Consider the following 20,962-nt stretch of genomic DNA (forward strand, 5'->3'; position numbering starts at 1 on the left):
TCTTACAAGGAATTATGCAGGCAGTAGAATGAATTGAGGTAAAGGAACATGAATAAAGAGAGATGAGGAAGAAATTGGGAAGAACCCAGAGCCCTATATACCATGTTAAGAATGATATTTAGAGATAAAGAGAAGTCAACAAACTGGTGTGAGGAAAAATCACTGACAATCTTAAACAATGCCTCAGCAATGGATGCACTGGAGACAATGGAATGCAAGACAGCCACTTAAAAACATCTGGGCCTGAACTATCAAGGTACAATGGAAATACAGAGAGAAAACAAGTCATGCTTGAGTCTCTATGACAGGATGGGGAGGAGAAATGTTAAGGAGAAGGGCTGTTAACAGTAAGAATTACTATTTTCTGAGTACAAAATGTGTTACCAGGGGCATGCAAAGAGTCTTTCATAAACTTTACTTAGATTGAGCACCATCATCTTACGGATGAGGAAACAGAGACCCACAGAAATCCACTTAGGAACATACAATTGGTAAATGGTGAACCTAGGATTCAAACGAGGCACAAATGATTCCAAACCTCTCCTGAATAGACTACGTCAGACTAATAATCACTTCACCCATTTTGGTGATTCTAAAGATACCAATGTTGAAAATCTAGAAAGAGGATTCAGAAGGAAGGGCAGGAAGCAGTGGTGGAACCAATAGAAGGAAGGAAGTAAACAGAAAAATGAGTCTATTCTGATATGTAGGAGTATGAATTTCCTGAGAGTGCTAAGTGGTGATGTTTAAAGGGCAGATATACAGTTATCACATTACAGAACTTAGGTAAAGGGGCTGGGGTTTTGTGATGCTGGGGATTGCGGCTTAGCGGCAGAGCACTTGCCTAGCACATGTGACGCCCTGGGTTTGATTCTCAGCACCACATAAAATAAATAAATAAAATAAAGCAATTGTGTCCAACTACAACTAAAAAAAAAAAAAATTAAAAAAAAAAAAGAACTCAGGTAAAAAGCATGTAAATGGTAAAAGTAATTTCAGGATGAAAAGTCTGTGTAAGGGGCTGAGGTTGTAGTTCAGTGGTAGAGCTTGCCTAGCATGTGTGAGGCCCTGGGTTCGATCCCCAGCACCACATAAAATTAAATAAACAAAATAAAGGTATTGTGTCCATCTACAACTAAAAATATTAAAAGAAAGAAAGATAGATCTGTGTGGGAAACTAACTTATATTAACGGGGAAGAGAAGTAAGGAAGCTTGGATTTACTGAATACTCAGAATATACGGTGCTGTACAGACGAGGAACTGGGTGTTTATAATGAGGCTGAGTGAGGTATTGGGATCACACAGCCTGAAAATGGGAAACCAGGATTTAAAGCCGGGTGGTGGGGGAGGGGCTGCTAACAAGGCTGTGGGATCAATTGGGATAAATCCCCAGTACCACAAAAAGAAAAAAAAAAGAGTACCTGCTTTAGATGCAGAAGGCCCTGAGTTTAATCCCCAGCATCACAAAACAAAAAATTTTAAAAACAGAAACAAAAAAAACCCAAAGAGCCAGGCCCAGGTACTTGGGAGGCCAAGGAAGGAGGATGGCAAGTTGTAAACCAGCTGTAGCAACTTAGTGAGAACATTTCTCAAAATAAAAAATGAGATTATGTACCTCATTTGAATCAAATGTATAATATGTCAAGATCATTGTAATGTTTTGAGCAACTAATAAAAAAATTAAAAAAAAAATAAATAAAAAATGAAAAGGGCTGAGAATATAGCTCAGTGGTAGACTTGCCCTTTAATTCAATTCCCTTTAATACAAAAACAAAACACCCCTCAGAAGAGTCTGATTTCAGAATATCTACCAAATACTTTTCTTTATCACCTCTAAATTAGATAAACCATTTTCTCCAACTCCTTCCCATTCAGGAATTAGACACCATTGGACACTATAATACATAGAACCTTGTCCTAGCATTTATTCATAGTAAATCAAACTGGTTCTATTTTATCAACCCCAAAGCTCCCATGTTCAGTCTTTTATTTTCTACCCACTGAAATTAAGGTTTAGTCCTCAACTTCTTTCAAACAATTCCTTACAATTTTGCTTAATTCTTGGTATCACTCTTGGACTCTCAGGTTTACACAGCATTGATAGATGCCCCACTAGCAAAAGAATATGTTAATGGCATTTTAGCTCTGCAAACAATTTAAAAATCCATATATTTTACAGTTGTAAATGATTTCTCACTTTTCTTAATTTATTGATAAAACAGACCAAGCAAAGTGAACCCTGGCTCAAGGTTATAATAGCTTGATGAACAGAACAGCTGTGAATGCAACTGCCTAGGCCAAGATGCTCTTCACTACACTTATGAGGTTTTAATAATTTCTATACTTTGATTTATATGATATCAATAAGTAAAATGATTTCCAAAATTTCCTGTCTGGTATATACTTTGTCTTGGGGGAAACACACACACACACACACATACACACAGACACAAAATTCAGCTAGGGAACAATATGCACACAAATTGTCACCAACTCCTCAGTCTTTCATACTTAATCATGATATTTTTTAAGGACACTAGTACTGTAAGTATTTTATAAAATGAGTCACTATATTGCTTTGTAGGCATTAATATATTATAAGTACATGGGGCTGAGGTTATGGCTCAGTGATAGAGTGCTTGTCTAGCACACGTGAGGCACTAGGTTCACACCTCAGCACCACATAAAAATGAAATAAAGATATTGTGTCCACCTACAACTAAAAAATAATAAAAATAAATTCTAAGTACACGAAACACTAAAAAAGTTATAGTATTTTTAGAAACAAATATTTAGAGGTACCTGAATGTTTTCTAAGGACTCTTGCCAATTCTTCAATAGTTCTTACACAGTCCAACCCCTGCAACAAAGATGACACAAAAATTAATCAAAATTGGAAGACAGGTTACTATACTGTTTATAGTATCCACTGTCTTCAGATATAATGAAACTCATTATATGTTTTTCACTTTTAGTTGAGAATCAGTCAGTATCCATAGGAAATATTCTAAATATGCAAAAACTGCCACACATCCTATGTTCTAATTGCTTTTGAAGGTGCAAAAAAGGTTAAAATCAGTCAGGAAGCCATGGACTGAGAGCTTCTTGAAACGTCTCTGAACCATGGATGAGGACTTTCATTTTTTTGCTATGTAATTACCTCTCTCAGAAGTACCCTATGTGCCAGAGTATATAAGAAGGGGCTTCTATGCCTCATCTTATTAATTACAGGTAAAATCTTAATTATAGTTTAAGAGTTGATGACTTGCTGTGGATAGTGATTAAGCTCACATTATTTCCCCACTGGAAGAGCCAAAATTATAATGCAGAAAATTAAGGTAATATAGCAAATAAGAATGATATTTCTAATAATTCATACTTAAAAACACATTCACAGTCCCTATCAATGTAAGCCCTTTTGATGACTGTACACATTCCAGAACATATTTGGAATTTCACTTTAGAAATGCCTTCAAAATTAGTTTATATACTAGGTTAAAAAAAATTAATCTCGGGCTGGGGATGTGGCTCAAGCGGTAGCGCGCTCGCCTGGCATGCGCGGGGTGCTGGGTTCAATCCTCAGCACCACATACAAATAAACTAAAGATGTTGTGTCCACCGAAAACTAAAAAAAAATAAATATTAATAAATTCTCTCTCTTAAAAAAAAATTAATTAATTAATTAATCTTGAGGTTGTATAATAGGGTTGTGCCATACGGAAGACCTAATCTTGCTTATTCATTTTATTCACCAAATTCTGGGCAGATCATTTTTGTCCATTTTTCCAAATCTGTTATATCTTCAAGGCAAAGAAAGCACTTGAGAACAGTAGCAGCACTCTTCTGGATATAGAGCCTTTGGACTACTGTTACAAATTTAAAAAATAGGGACATGGGGTGTAGGTAAGAGGTAAGAGCCCTTATTTAGCATGTTCAAGTCCCTCAGCACCACTAATCAAAAATAAAAATAATAAAAACAGAAATAAACAAAACAAACAAACAAAAACGAATAGGAACTCAGCACATCTCAGAATTTATATAATTTTTATATAAGTGCCTTCCTGTATACATCAGGGGCTGACAAATTTGTTCTGCTTTGCGAGCCACATAAGCATGTGTTATAAGTACTAAACTCCCAGTCATGTAGAGAATCAGACATACACAAAACATAGGGCTGGGGGTTATGGCTCAACGGTAGAGAGCTTACTTAGCATGCGTGAGGCACTGAGCCACTGGGTTCGATTCCCAGCACCACACACACACACACACACAAACCAACTAAATAGACAATACATAAATGAATGGGTGTGGCTCTGTTCTAATACAACTTTATTTACAAAAACAGGCTGTGAGCTGAATTCAGCCCATAGGCCAAAATTTGCTATCTCCTGACATATAAAAACCAAGCTGATATGCACTATGATCTCCTAAAGCAAGAGACAGAAGTTATTATTTCCATTTTATAGCTATCGACCAAAGACCACATGTTTAGGTACTGAAAAAACCAAGTTGTCTCAAATCCAGGTCTTTGTACTATAAAGGTAGCACTCATCATTTATACCACACTGCCTGCCTGATTTAAAACAAAAACAAAATAAAAACCTTATAGATAACGTATGGATATGCATATCCAGGTCAGTCTAGTAGCCAGGCTAATGGAACACCAGGAAAGCTGGTTTGGCTTTGCAGAATTCCCAGTGGTCACTTTCAAATCTACTTCATACTAAAAGTTGAATGTACAAGGCAATCTATTCTTCATATTCACCTCTAAGCTTAATGTATTTGGCTAGAGGGTGTGCCAAATGGCACACTCCATATGGCATGCCTTGATAAATTTGGAAAGTACCAAGCTGTACCATCAGTCAAGATAGTTCAAATCACACTGCCAGAGCAAATGCAAGTTTTATGTGGTCACTGTACCTCAGCAGTTTCATGTCCGTTAATTGTCATGCAGACGTCAAGGTCACTCTGCTTAAAACCAAATCCATTTTTGGAGGAGCCAAACAAGCTCAATTTAGTTCCTGTTAGGGATATATGAAAAGTAATAACTAATTACCTGAGTACATTTAATATTTTGACCAAAATGACCCTCTCATGAATCAAATATACCCAGGTGTTAACTATCCTATCTCATAATAATTTTTTTATTAACTATTTATTTATTTTTTCCAAGTTTACTTTAATATACAAGCTGTATATATCATGAAAGATTACTAGGTGACATTTCAAACAAAATGGAGATCATTTCAACACATTTAATAATGTATCACTCCTTTCTAAATAAATGCATATTTTAGAGGTGTGAACTCTGATTACAAATGTAATATTAAGTGAAATTCACTTGTGGTATCTATTAGAATAAATTCTGCACTGTACTTTCTTTTCTGTTCGTAAACCAGGATTTGGTGCACCAAAGACCATCCTAGGTATATCACAAAGCAACTGAAACTCCGAACCCACAATCACTGCAAGATGTTATTCTCAAAATTAGTATGCTCGTAATACATGTACTCTTTTGAAAGGAAGGTCACATTACCTTTTTTAAGGATTAAAAAATATATATCATTTACCTGGAAAGTCCTGTTTTATGAAACTTTCTAAGTTTTGCCGGATATGTTCACGAGCCTGATCTTCTAAAACAGTTGGAGAAAAATCCTCTGTTTAAAATAAATAGACACATTGAGAAAAAGACTGATGACTTTTTTTTGAAAAAGCTGAAAGTAAGACTTCAAAGGTTTAAAGAAAACACCCTAATTTTTGTGCCTTTGCCCAGATAACATTTGTAATGTAAAATAATCTTTTGTTTCTTTAACAGAAGAGTCTATTAGAAAGAACTACTCTTAAAATGAAAACTAATTTAGACAGGCTCTGTACCTGGGTTTTACAGAGACCTCAAAGAGTGAATCCAAAAATTTGTGAGCATGTCCATATTTTTTCCTAAAGAGAACCTAGTTTTCTTTTATAGATTTAAACCACCAAAAAGTTTTTGTTTTCATTTTTAAATCCCTGGCAGCCAGGCATGATGGTGCACACCGTAGTGCCTGTTACTCAGAAAGCTGAGGTGGGAGGATCACTTGAGTCTAGGAATTTGAGAAGGCTTTTGATAATACCTCAAAAGTTTTTAAAAAATTATTTTTCAGCATAGATGGACACCTCAAGATGTAGCAATATGAAGCATTAAGTTCTCCATTCTAAGCAGTAAAATGTCTCTATTGCAAAATTTTCTCATTGTAGGACTTGAAACCTCTCTATACCAATGCTCCCCCAAACTCTACTCTTCCTTAAAGGGCTGTCATGTTGTGTGCACTATGAATTAATGTTAACTAAGAATAATTCTGTGCTCAAATTTTGGAGCTGTTGGATTAAAGATATAAAATCAAGTTTCTTTGCTACAACATTGCTTTTAAACACTGCTTTTATCATGCCTTGCAAATCTCTAAAGAAGATTTACTGCTCCCCAAGGGAGGGGGCAATATGTACAGTTATTCCTTTGTGAGAGAATACTTCTGGTCATGAAAAATGCATCTAGGAAAACATTTCAAGGAATGTAATCTATTAGTTGGAAAAGCTAATATAGTATTTTAATCTTAAGACTTAAAAAGTCTTAAGATTAAGTAGTTCAGTGATAAAGCATGAGTTAAGCACGTGGAAGGCCCTGGGTTCAATCTGCAGCACAAATAAAACAGAAAAAACAAACAACTTAAAAAGATATTCCTTCCTTCTTTCTTTAATGATTACTTATTGTGTGTCCCAAATGGGACCTGCATGTCACACTGAAGCAAGAGGATCTCAAATTCAAAGCCAGCCTCAACAACTTAAGAGTGACCCTTAATTTAGCAAGGGTCTCAATAGAAAAAATAAAAAGGACCAGGAATATGGCTCAGTGGTAAAGCACCCCTGGGTTCAATTTCCAGTAACAACTACAACAACAACAACAACAAGTCAATTTACTTTTCTGACAAATGAAAAGAAATGTGAATAACTTACTGTAACACTGGAAACAAACTTGATCTAAGATATTTGAAAACTTGGGTGTTAGTGGTGGCAAAGGTTCCAGCTGGATTCTTTTGAAGTCTTCAGGACAGTCCTTCTTTAGATGACCCTCTCGTTTGCACAAGCTGCACACAACTGTGGGAGACTGTAGGAATATGGCAAAGCAAAATAACACTGAAAACTTTATTTGCCAAATAATGGGATTTAGAATTTTTTTTTTTTTTTTTGGCTTGCAGATTGAACCTAGGAGCACTTAACCACTGAGTAACATCCCCGGCCCTTTTTACTTTTCATTTTGAGACATAGTCTCGTTAAGCTGGTTAGGTCCTTGCTAAGTTGCTGAGGCTGGCTTTGAACTTACGATCCCTCCTGCCTCAGCCCCTTGAGTGGCTGAGATTACATGCCTGGATCTTTTTTATTTTTGAAGTACAAAGCCTACTCTTCACTTTCCAAAGAAATGAAGCCATTAAAAGATCTGAGAGAGAAGCATCCTTATGATGTCATCAGGAGAAAAGGATAGTTACTATCAGCTTTCCATTCCTCCTACGCAGATTCCTACAAATCTGATTGGAAGGAATGTAAAGTGGAAGGAAGTGAATCAAGTGGCTGTATTAGGACAAAGGCAAAACTTCTTAACCACACCCAAAACATGGAGAATTATGTTCTTGTGTATGAAAATTGAAATTACATGTATTAAAATTGTTTAAAGTCTCCTGGTGTTTAATTGTTTAAAGTCTCCTGATTACCTTGCCTTTGGTGAAGATAAGTTTACTAAATTCATAGAAGAAATCAGACTGGTCCACTGGTGAATTTTCCTCACATATATTTTCTTCTTTAAGATTTATTTTATTAAGTTCCGTAAGTAGGGCGCCATCTACATTTTTTTCACATTCTTTCAAGTCTTCATATTTAGCCGGCTGAACTAATTCATCATCCTCTTCAGAAAGAGCATCTTCATCACCTGATCCAGTATAGGTATTGTCCAGCTCATCTTCATTAGCAATGCCATCCTCATCTTCCCTTTGGTTAATGGTGAGCCTGGGTTCTTCCTCCTCCTCTTCATCTTCCTCCTCTTCTTCATCAAAGTGAATGATTTCAGATGTTTGACACTGGACTAAAGGGACAAAGTGGTTTAAAGAGTCTTCTAGCTCATCAGTACCTTCTACACTTTCTTCATCAAGATCAATCTTGTCATCAAAAGTAGCAAATCCATCACACACTTTGGCTGTAGGATTTTGGAGGCCTTCTAAATTCAAAATGCTATCTGTCTCATAATTACATGGGCTGCTGCCAATTGTAAGTTCTCCACACTCATTACTGCTTATACTGGGGTCATCAGCAGTCAAAGGATGCTTTCCCTTCTTTCTGATTTTCTCTTTCTCATCTTTACTTCCTGTTTCTTGATGGTGTACTTTAATATCCTCATAATTATCACAATTGACTTCTGCCTGGATACAGCCAGAGTTTCCTAAATGTGTGCATTTCCTGATGTGTACATTTCCAATTTCCTCAGCTGGTGGGCTTCCACAGCTTTCAGCAGTCTCTTTAAGAGAAAGTGGCTGTGCCTTGCAAGCATTTTCAGTTGAAATGGTAGTAGCACCAGGGCCTTGAGCCAAAACTGAATTGTTGAGCTTATCGTCTTTTGTTTGCACATCTGGATCATGATTTATTACTTCTTTAAAATGTTCTGAAATACACGTAACTGTGCTCAGAGGCTTTGGAAGGCTGGATTTTGCAAGTTTGTGTGGAAGAGCAAAATATTTATATGTCGTTCTTAAACAGTGAAGTATATATTCAAACACAGGTTGATTATTTAGGGTCCTTGCCACATTTCTTTTAACAGAGTAGGGATCTGTAACAATAACAATGAAAAAACAAATATACCACTTAATATATTTCTATTTTGTGCTCTAAAAATTAGCCCGTTGCAAATAAAAATAGATAACAAATAAACAACAGTGAAGTTTATATCTTATATGCTTAAAAAAAGAAAAAATGCAGGTAGAGAATAAGAAGATACAGTATAAGAACAAAAAGCAATGTTTTCTGAAACATCTGTTCTGCTAAGAGAACCCATCCTGTACAGAACCAGTACCCCTTCCCTATTCTGCCGTGACTGCGGTGGTAGGAAAGATGTCATTCGTGTGTTTATCGTGCCCTCAGGAAGTCAGGTCTTCCCTATAGGCTTTGCTGCTGAGTGCTCTGCCTCCCCACTCAGCCAAGCCCTGTGGTTTGTCGAGCTTACCTCCACTCTTCTGCCCTGGGAAGCCCCATCACTGAATTGGCTGGACTGAATTTCAGGGGCGAGAGGGAGGCACCAGGAGGAGACACCACTTCTCTCAATCTTTTCTCCTCCCCTAGAACTCCAGCAGGTTAGGCAATTGGCCAGAAGAGCTGAGCCAGAGAAACTGCAGGGGAGGGTTTAAAAATGTGAGATCCCCATGACTGCACACAGAATTTATGCAAATTGCAAAAAACCCTCTTATGCAACATAAAGCTTGAAAAAAAAATCAAGCAAAAATAAGAGAATTCCATTTAGGAAATTCTGTAAATTATTAAAGGAGGAGAATTAAGATTTCTAGAGGGGTTTCAACCTCCTGACTTTGCAAAGCTGAGAAGAGATAGTCCATTTAATGACATCTACAGGGCACATCAGTGTGTCTTTCATATAGTGACTTCAGTTAAAGAAGCCTTCACTAAAAATGTGTTTTTAATGAGTAAGTTACTGATTACTACTTTAAAAAATAATTATCTGTTCCCTTTACTGGAGAGTTATCCAACTAAGAATGTCAGTCTTCACAAGAAAAAGTATTTTTCTCATCTCTGCAAAACTAAACAATATTAACAATAACCCATGAAAGGACTGAATTTAAAAATCCAGAAGTGAGAACAGCAGGAAAGGGAAACTCAGATCACTGGGAAAAAAACATTAAGCATTTAAGTTGTTAAGCAATTCACAAAGAAAGCAAGAACTCAGCTAACCATTATTCAAGTTGCTTAAAAATTAAGATATTTCATTATAGTTCTTCAAAAACTCAGGATAAACCTTTTGATCCTTTTAGATGACTCACTGTAACACATGCAAGATCCTAATTATTTAGTTCACCTTTGAGGTCAGGCCTACCTTACAAGTAGGAGATGAAAAGAGACTGAAATAAAAGCATGCTGTTAGACTGGTACCTTAAAAAAAATAATAAAATAAAAAAAGAATAAACATTTTGAGATACCTTCAATGGCAATGCGCTTTTTGGGCCAATCCTTTGATTCTCGAGATATTGATTCTTTGACACGGATACTGATCACTAAATCAGCCAAATTAAATTCTAAAGCATAGAATCGCAGCAGTTCCACCCAGAGCTGCCCAACTGGTACTGAAGGCTGGTGTTTTGTATCAAATATTAATGATACCTATTAATATCAAAGAGAAATATATTGGTTACTTCGGGTGTTGGCTTAATCTGAAAAATTAAAGATCATTTGAGCATCAAATTAAAAAACCTGGAAAATCTGAGCAAAGATAGAAATTTGACATCTAGACAAATCACTTTGTATGTGGGAAAATAGCAAAACTTCACTGCATCCCTGACATTTGGGTAGGTTAAAATCTAGTCAGTACCATGGAACAGACAGGACCAATTTTATTTAACCAGACAGCACCGAATTTTGAAATTTTAATAACAGGTGGATAGGACCTTGCACAGTTTGCTAATACTCTCAGCATGGACCTTCACCTGTTACTGCTGCTGGAGGGCACCTTTATATGGATACATGGAAATGTATAGTAGCTAAAGACAGAGAAAAAGAAAACCAATACTCTCATTGCCCTGATATGCTACATAAGTACACTAAATCTGCCAGTGGCAATTAAAGTCAAATAACTATAATAGAAATTGATACTAGTTCTACAGTCACTGACTTGACAAGTTCAAATAACATACTTCCTATAATCTTTTGGGAAATACACAGAACTCAGAATAGGGGGGGAAAAAAAGGGCCCAAACAGTGATTCTGCCATTTCATAGCTCTTGATTGCTCTGTAATTTAGTGTTTTCACTCTCAGACTAGCAGTATTGCACAATGGTTAAGTGAACTGGCTTTGGAATTGGAACAACCTTAGTTTGAAATCCAAACTCTGCCAAGTACTAGCCGTGTATGATCCTGGTCAATGTCTATAACCTAAGACTTGGTTTCCTCATCTGACAAATGGGGATAATAGTACCCACCTCATTGGGTTCTTGGGAGGACTGAGTGAGATAGTGTCTGTAAAGTGCTTAGCACAGTGCCTGGCACACAGTGTTCAAAAAATGGTCGCTATCATTATCTGCAGAGTAGGGATGATACCACCTATAACACAGGATAGTTATGAGGATTAAATCAGAAACAAGGGAAAGCATCTGGCAGACTTGGTTGCTTTCTGTATTTTTTCACTCAGGTAGTCTTTAAGTACAAGAAATTCATATATCACTGAAACAATGTCACAACAGTAAGATGCTCTTAAAGGTAATCTAGTGAAGAAGTCCACATGTTAAAAGGAACTGAAGCCCCAAAAGTTTTCGTGACTTGTCAGAAGGTTGCACTGCTTGTAAGTGGCGTGAGAACTTGTTCTGACCCCAATACATTGTTTTTCTCACCACAGCATATGCAACTTCTACAAAGTCTAGAGCTCACTTAATTTCAGATGTGGCAGCATGACTAACCTCTCCAAAGAACATAAAAATATAAAAGAAAAGCATTAAATGGACTTACAGAAATAGCTTTTTCTTCACATTAGTCTTATAATTCACACTGAAAAAATTCTTTCCTTAAGTATACAAATTTGTCTCCAATCACACTTTACTAAATCAGACTTTAAAACAAGTGGTATAGTAGTTTATTCATGGATAAATCTCAACCACAAAGGGTCTTAGAGTAAGATAAAGTCATCTGGTAGGTAGACTTATAAGGCAGAACTGATAGATACTGGAAGTTGTCTGGGTCCCAAATACTAGAATTGAGGACACAAAGGAAACCCCCAGAAATTGAAAGCTTTATTAAATTTCACCTCTCATCCACAGCCTTTTTCAGCTTTACAAAGGATTTTTAAGCATCTCACTGAAATGACTTGAAAACACTTTAACATGGAACTTTAAAATATCTAGATTATCGTCAATAAAATTGTTTAGAAGTAGGGAACATTCCTTTTTTGAATAAAGTAAGAATAGTGTAGGTAACATTTCCTGAGTGCTTACCACATGCTTGGCACTGAGTTAAGCATTCTATAAATCAATGACCCTATGAGAGGGTACTAATATTATCCTCATTTACAGGGAGGAAACTGGGGCATGGAAAAATTAAGTAACTTGCCAAGGACATATAAGTGGGAGAACTGAGAATATTTGTATATCTGGCTCCACAGCCTGTGCTCTTATCCACACTGGAACCCCCAGTAGAAAACAGACAAAAGTGGTGCTGTTCTGGTGCCAGCAAGGCTGGGGTGGCATCTCCTCCTTCCTGCTCCAATGCTTAAGAATTCTAGGAAACACAACCGGAAACTCTATGATTCACCACTATCTCTTCATTTTAGGAACAAGTAAACTACAGACTGGAGGAATGATATGACTTATTTGTATAGAGATGGGATTAGATTTTTGGCATCAGAATTATTTCATGAATATTACTGTCATTGGGATCTAGGACCATTCACCAATTTGGGACAGAATAGTGCGACCTGTATAATCTGTGCACAAATTTTTTTTTTTGTTGGAAACTCTAATGGTAATTCTTTACACATAGATTTTTTTATGCATTTCCAATAGTATGGGACCAGTACATTAAATCATATGCTTATTTACTGTTATTTCAGTCCTTTGAAGTTAACATTCCATAGATTTAAACCTTAAATACAATTTAAGACCTAACTCTTTTGAAGATACACAGGGATTTTTCTTTGAATTCTCAGTATTTTTCCAAGGCCTCTGTACAAAGAATAAACCATATAAATAAATTTAATGATCAATTTTTTAAAATCTTTCCACATTACTTTTAAAAATCTTTTCATAATTTTTAAAAATCTTTCATGTTGATTATTCAATGGACTAAACAGATTAGGAAATGAAATAACCATGAAATACTTAAGACAGTTAAGGAAAAACAGGAAAACTGACTAACTCATAAACACCACAATTGATAACTAAAATAAAAATCAACAGTAAAATTAGAAATAAGAGAACAGACCTGCCCCCTTTTAATTGGCCTTTCTTTTGGTGACTCTTCTTTTGCTGTGTTTGTATCCCCAACATTATCAGTGTATTCCCAGACCACAAAATCTTTCTCAACGTCTTTAAGGTTGAAGTTCGTAAGTTTGTTTAATGAGAATCCTTCAATCTAGGAAAAAGTAGACATCTATTATTATAAGGTAGAAACCATTTTTGTATTGATTTGAGCATTTAATATGTTTGAAGAAATGAAAAAAGTTAATATATTCCAAGTTCACTGAAAATATAAAAGATATTGTTTGTGGAATATTTTTAAGATAAACATAAATTTAAAAATATTTTTAGCTGGGTTCTGTGGTACATGCCTGTAATCCCAGCCATTTAGGGAGGCTGAGGCAGGAGGATTGTAAGCCAGCCTCAGCAACTTAGCAAGGTCCTAGGCAACTTAGTGAGACCTTGTCTCAAAATAAAAATTAAAAAGGGCTGGAGATGTTGCTTAGTGTTTAAGCAACCCTGGATTCAATGTCCAGCACCAAAAAATGAAACAAAACAAAACCCAACAACAACAAAATCTGCAATCAAAGTAAAAAAGAAGATTCTGATGATTCTGATTTGCAAAAGAAATGGCAAATTTTTGCTCTACCACTAACTACACCTTCAACCCTTTATAATTCTTTAGTAAATATTCTGAATTGAGGATGTACTTTGGTGGTAAAGCACTTCCATAGCAAAGCCTTTGGTTCAATCCCCAGCACTGTAAAACAAAACAAAACCAAACCGAAAAGTTACAACAACAAAATTTCTGAGAAGGCAACAGGGCATAGTGACTAAAGCCATGAGTTTTGGAGTAAAACTCAGTGGTCCCAAATCTTGGATCCTCCAGGCACCTACTCTCTTTAGGTCTCAATTTCTAGTAAAATGGGATAGCACTAGAACTTCCTTCATGGGACAGCTCTGATATATATGCCGCATGTAGAAATACTCAATAAATCCAAGAAACTGTCATTATCAGTATTGTAGAGATATAATTATAAAAACTAAATTCTCCTAATTAGAATTTTTCTTTTTTCATAGTACTAGGAATTGAACCCAGGGGATTTCTACCACTGAACGGTATTATCGATCTTTTTGTTTTTCTTTTGAGATACAGTATCCCTAAGTTGCCTAGCCTGGCCTGAACTTGCAATCCACAAGTCTTTGCCTACCTAGTAGGTAGGATTACAGGCATAGGCCATTGTGCCTGGCTGGAAACTATTTCCAATATTTTAAATTCTAGTTAAGCCCAAAGGTTTCAAAATACAGTTTAATGTGGTATTAATGAATGCAAAAGAAAATGGTCTGGGCTCCAAAGTTCTGAGAAATATTAACAGAGTTGAACAGGTCTTTTTTTAATTATATAATGGACTCATTACATAATAAACAGGTTAGTGAACATAATAAATTGTGAGATGAGGTAAGGATAAGGTTTTCCAAATTTATTTCTACCCCAAAGAGTGATCCCTCTGAAACATAAGACATCGTGTCACACTCTTCTGCTCATTGTGGTTTCCTTCTTATTTCAGAGAAAATTCAGTCCTTCCAGGGTCTATGTAATCTGGCTCTTGGCTGTTTCTCAGAACCATAGTCTATCCTTCTGATTTGGAACTAACATCTGCTCTTCCCTCTGCCTGGAATACTCTTCCTGCTATCAGTCAATTATATGGCTCAACTTCCACATCTTATTTAGACTCTGCTCTACTAATTTTTTTTCTAGTATCTTCCTGCTTTTCACTCTTAATTCAATGCCCATTATGATTAACTTCAATTGTATCAAGATCTAATAACAATACAATGGGAAATCTGACTGGGAGTAAAAGATTTGGAGATTATCCTAGCCAAGGTGGAAGAGATCTGAGTACAACTGGGCAGAGAGGCTAAAAACCTCAAGAAAGATAAATCAGAGCACAGGGGCACAATATACTAAATTTCCTGATAAGAGAATTTAGTCTTGTTCATTTTTATATTCTCTTCAAGGCCTGGTACAATGACTAGTGTACATAAGTACTTTAATTGTGAGGACCTTGAAGGAGTTTCTGCAGAAGTGATGTAGGTGAAATATCTGGTAAGAATAATATTAATTCCTTTCCCCCTCATTTGCTTTATTTACTTTTCTTGATTAAGCTTCTGGCAGCAGCCACTAAACCAATGCCTGTATAGTTTATAACCTGCAGATCATTTTGGTTCATTAAGTAGATTTTTTGGTTCATTAAGTAGATTATTTGATCCATAGAGTCAACCCAGTGTTTGATCATCATGTATCTGTTTTTGTCATTAAGTCTTGGGAAAAAAGTTAAATGATACAATCAAAATAAATTCAGAGTTGCTTCAGAGAGTTTCCAGTTTCACTGCAAAGGAAATTATACATTGGCCTTGGAATAAAGTATTCATACTACTCTTAAGGAAGAGAAACAGCTTTTGTCCTACATCCTCACATCACTGACAAATGATTATTTAGAGAGGATCAGTACACATGAAAAGGCAGCTCTTACTCAGTAAGACATTTATGTGCAAAGCCAAATATCCAATTTATTTCCAGGCCCTTTTGGGTCCAACTGTTTTGGTCCCATCCTAAACTCCACTCTCTCTTGGGACAAGATGAAAGGAAAACTTCAAACAGTTTACCAAATTCCTTCTAGGGTGTGGATGACTTTGTTCTCTTGTTCTTTTTGGAAGGAGAGTAATCTGGCGGAGATACCCTCTTGGTAGCCCTGAATCCTTTCTTCTCAGTGTCATAGCTACAAAGAGTTACCATTAGACAACTAAGATATAGAGCATACTTTAATCCCTTGTGTCAGGATAAAGTTTGCAAGTAGTTTATTCTACTTCAGTTTTTTATTACTGAAGCCTGCTAGACAAAGTCTCCACTTAATTCTGTTTATTAAATATAAAGAAAAAAATGTCTAAAATCACACACACACACACACACACACACACACAAATATGCCTACAGATAAGAACTACCACTCTAGAACATACTTTGTGTGTGTGTGTGGGGGGGGGGAGTACTAGGGATTGAACCCAGGGACACTTTACCACTGAGCAAGATCCTTAGCCCTTTTATTTATTTATTTTTTAAATTATGAGAAAGGATTTAAATTGCCCAGGCTGGCCTCCAACTTGTGATTTTCCTGCCTTATCCTCCTGAGTTGCTAGGATTACAGGCATGTGATACCATGGCCAACTGAACATCTTCTTCAAGAGAAGACTGTGTGCTATTAAGTAAGACAAAAAGCAGTGAAAATATTCAATGTGTAAAAGTAAGCTTTTCAGTAAATAAGGCTTTCTATAAAATACCTACACACATAAGAATATACCAAGATAAACATGTAGAGATTAAAAATGGTTCCAGAAGCAATAGCATAATTTTGACCTTTCAGTGGCTTCTTATTAGACTTATTAAACAAATCAACTCAATTGTTTTTTATGGTTTTTTTCTACATTTTTTTATTGGTGCATTATAGTTGTATATAACTGGGATTTGTTGTTATGTATTTGCACACGCATATAATATAACAACGTAATTTGGCTAATGTCATTCTTTAGTATTTCCCCTTCCCACCCCCTGGTCCCTTTCCTCTACTCTGATTTCCCTTTGATTTTCATACGACTTCCTTACCCCCACTTTTCTTTTCCTTTTTCCTCTCTAGCTTCCACACATGAGAGATCACATACAACCCTTGACCTTCTGAGTTTGGTTTATTTTGCTTAATATAATGTTCTCACGTTCCATTCATATCCAGCAAATGACAAATTTTATTTATCCTTATGGTGGAATAAAATGCCATTGTGTATAAATACCACATTTTCTTTATCTATTCATCTGCTGATGGACACTTAGGCTGGTTCAGTAGTTTGGGCAAATATAAATTGTGCTGCTATAGACATGAGTGTGCATGTATTACTATAGTATAATGACTTCAATTCTCTAGGATAAGTACTAAAGAGTGGTATAGCTAGTCACACTGTGGTTCCATTACTAGTCTTTTGAGAAACCTCTAGACAAATTTCCATAGTGGTTCAAATAAACTCAACTTTAATTTTTTTCAGGTCTTGCTAAGTTGTCTAGGGTAGTCTTTAACTCATCATTCTCCTGCCTCAGCCTCCTCAACTTTAATTTATCCAGATTACATTATTATTGTTTTTTAAAAATATTTTTTAGTTGTCAGTGGAGCTTTTTATTTTATTTATTTATATGCGGCACTGAGAATTGAATCTAGTGCCTTACACATGCTAGGCAAGCACTCTACCACTGAGCCACCACTCCAGCCCCTCCAGATTACATTATTAAAGTCTAATTCACCTTAAAGATAAAACCAAAATATTATTGAAGAGTTGACTATAAGCTCTGCATCTTGTATAGTTAGTAATCTTGATGCTTTTATTGTTTTACAGGTCATGGGATATAAAGAGAAGCAAAAAACCAGAAATAGAAAGTAAGCTACACTGGTCATGGTAGTATATGCATGTAGACTCAGTTACTCAGGAAGCTAAGCCAAGAGGGTCATTTGAGCCTAGGATTTTGAGGTTAGCCTAGGCAACATAGCAAAAATTCATATTCATTCATTCATTCATTCATTCATTCATGTATACGTACATGAATTGAAGTCCATTTCAGAGAGACAAATGCTTCATATACTGTCTGAAGATGATATATAAGTTTAAGTATCGAATTAGAGTGCTGTACCCAAAGAATGTGTCAAAAGATAAACTTAACATAGATTCAAAGTCTCTTGTTTGAAATCTTCAGGTCCACAGGTGTTTCAAAAACTAAGATTTATAGGCTAAAAATGTAGTAATACCCCTAGCAAGGTATAGATCGGCATCTTGTAATCATATTAACATTTCAGCAATGAAAGATGTGAATACCAGTAAAACAAACAAATCTATTTTACTTCTGGTTAGCTTTTTAAATTTTGAAATTATGCATAAGGAATTGTAGATCTATAATCAATCAATCGGATATATAAGCAAAAAAGTTTCATACCCATGAGCCTAGATAAACTGGCAGAAGAGGTTCTTTCCTCTGTTGAAGAAAATAAATGGCCATAAGGGCAAACACGTAAGGTGGCAGGCCTCCTTCCTCAGGGCGATCTATACTGCAAAGCTATAAGTGAGAGAAAAGAGAATTTGCATTTTTTTTTTTTTGCATCAATTTGTGATTTAAATAACTTGGCCTAAAACCTGCAACCCATTCCCATATTGTAATGGTTAATTAGAATTGTCAACTTGATTGGATTAAGAGAAACCAGAAGGTGTGTTGATGACAGTGTGTCTAGGAATAACTGGCATGTGGAACAGCCAAATAAAATGGAGACCCTCCCTAAGTGAGGGCAGCACCATACAATAAAATGATGGTTTGGATGAAATAAAAGATGGAAGAACATGACAGCAACAGCAGATACAAGCTTGATTTTTCATGATCGAGTTCTTGACTGCAGCCGTGATTGATGATATGGGGCTCTCACTTTTTCACTCTTCCAAAGTGGATTCTGTCAGTGATTCTCCAGAAGCCTTCAGTCTCAGCTTGGGATAGCACTTGTTCTGGGGCTTCAGCTCCTTGGACTGAGCAGTTGCTGGTTCTTCCAGCTCTCTGCCTGTAGATGACCACTGTGGACTATCTAGCTTTTGGTCGCCTGAGAAATTCTCTTTTTGTAATTATACTTCCTGCTGATTCTGTTCCTCTAGGGAACCCTGACTAATACACATATATTATATGATATATAGTGATTATTCTGAATAAAGCAGCACAATAAAGGGCAGGGGTATAGCTCAGTGGTAAAGCACTTGTCCAGCATGTATAAGGCTCAAGATTTGATCACCAACTCCACAAACAAACCAAAAAACAAAGCAACAACAATCCCTCCCCCCCAGCAAAGTGATACAAATAGACAACTTCCTATTCCTTTGCAGTAACCACATACTGTGGTTTTGAAAGAGTTTCAATTTCAAATATTTAATCTTGTTAACTTACTCATGGAAGGCCCTAAAATACTATTTACTGTTTCATTTTTTTGACATCTACAATAAATCCACTCACTTAGTTAAGACACATGTTAATGAAATACAAATGATCGTTCAGTTCCAACTGATTTTGCTTAGCTTAAGGGTCCTCTCAACTTTTACAGTCCTGCAAATGCATGCTTTGGTCACAAAGGCAATTTGGGGAGAGAATGTTGGCAAACCCATCAGTACTAATTAAAATAACACCTAAAAGAGCATGGCCTACATAGTGATGAAGCAGAAGAGAGTTTTCAAAGAGGAGCATATTGTAATTATTAATTCATCCAGCAAGAGTGGGGTATCCTGTGTTGATCCTGGATCCAAGAAATTGGAACTATCTCTTATCACTGTTATACCTCAATCAGTAAGATTTTTGCTTTTCTTTATATAAGGCACCTTATAGAATATCAATTTTATCATTATGATCTGACCTTATACTATGGGGGAATATTAAGTGCTCTAATGATTATTACAGCATATCAACTGGGAGAATGTATTTAAAACATTGTAGATATAGGCAAGACCAGATATAGTATTTTTCATTTCTTTATGTAATCCTTGGATTTCTTCTTGAAAATGGTTATGAGAATTATTTTCTAAAACTTTACAGTGCCTAAGTATTACCCTGGGAAACTAGTTAAGATTGTAAATTCTTTGACTACATCCTTTGGGATTTGACCCAAATCTGACTTCTAATAAGCATTATAAGTCATTTTGATCTTTTAAGCAATACTGTTGTAATGAAACAGAAACCTTAAATTTTCCTTCTGTATAGTGTTTCTATTCCAATATTCAGATACTTTCTCTTTTGATGTCTATAGGTATTTTTCTAAACATTTAAGGTTAAATGAACCCAGTAAAAATTAAAGCGCAGTTAAGTTCACAGAATACACACATGCATTTAATGAAGTCTAACTTACCTTTGCCCAGTACCTAAATGCAATCACCAAAGGAACCAGCTTTGGTTCTAGTTTTCCGAGTGCAGTTAAGTGCTTTGTTGTCAGACAAGCATTTTCATTTCCTGCACTCACTTTACAAAGAAGACCACTGGTGGGTGTGCCGGTGAAGTTGGGAATGAAAAAGAAAGAGAAAAAGGTGTGTTACATAGGTATCAGTACATTTTTACACCAGTAGCTAATTTACACTGATAATAACTTTTTTAAAAAATGGAAAAAAAAACCCCTAAAACTCCCTACATCTTCATAGGTCATTTAAAAATACTGAATTAAAAAAAAAAAAAAAAAAAAAAAGACACGACAGTTACTTATTGAACAAACTATATTTTCAGAAGAACTCTGTTTTAATATGCTAAAATTATTTTGGGGGGGAACATGCAAATAAGGAAAATATTATGAAATATTTCAAATGGGAGCATGACTTGTCTCATTTTTTCAAATGGTGTTTTTACAAGAGTTAAGGAATCTGTTGGTGAAGAGTCATTATTGCTTATAAGCCACCCATTCATGGTAGTGATAGTTATGTTTCCAGATGGAGGGAGACCTATACAGGGGAGGTCACATTAACAGCTATTCAGCACTGCCACAAATGCTGGTAAAAAGGATGGCAAGTAAAAAGTGATTAAAGCAAGTAACCATTTGATAAGGTTGTTTTTTTACTTAGTTAAAATGGGTCAAATGCTTCCTTATAATTTTTCCCTCTAGGTAATTTTACTCTTTTTAAAATAAGATTTCTTTCCCTCTCTTGCATCAAATGCCAAAGTATAGACAGAATGCTA

The 20,962-nt window shown here is 35.8% G+C and overlaps 1 protein-coding gene across 15 annotated transcripts in view; it reads right to left on the reverse strand.

Moving 5' to 3' along the window:
• LOC124103256 (terminal uridylyltransferase 7) overlaps positions 1–20,962 on the reverse strand; it is a 67,335-nt gene that overhangs the window by 31,848 nt on the left and 14,525 nt on the right. For all 15 annotated transcript variants that reach the window (XR_009228265.1, XR_009228264.1, XR_009228263.1 and 12 more), the window contains exons 9-17: positions 20,148–20,274; positions 18,212–18,331; positions 13,208–13,357; positions 10,222–10,402; positions 7,741–8,846; positions 6,989–7,139; positions 5,572–5,658; positions 4,922–5,022; positions 2,804–2,861 (exon numbers count right to left, since the gene is read on the reverse strand). Coding sequence is in view for 11 of the 15 variants with exons in the window: in XM_058584089.1 (XP_058440072.1) it covers positions 2,804–2,861; positions 4,922–5,022; positions 5,572–5,658; positions 6,989–7,139; positions 7,741–8,846; positions 10,222–10,402; positions 13,208–13,357; positions 18,212–18,331; positions 20,148–20,274 (2,081 nt within the window). In the remaining 4 variants the exon portion in view is untranslated. The remainder of the gene's footprint in view (positions 1–2,803; positions 2,862–4,921; positions 5,023–5,571; positions 5,659–6,988; positions 7,140–7,740; positions 8,847–10,221; positions 10,403–13,207; positions 13,358–18,211; positions 18,332–20,147; positions 20,275–20,962) is intronic.

This window comes from Marmota monax, unplaced genomic scaffold, assembly GCF_021218885.2.
Source record: "Marmota monax isolate L192 unplaced genomic scaffold, Marmota_monax_Labrador192_F-V1.1 WCK01_AAM20220418_F8-fsc00729, whole genome shotgun sequence".
NCBI lineage: Eukaryota > Metazoa > Chordata > Mammalia > Rodentia > Sciuridae > Marmota > Marmota monax.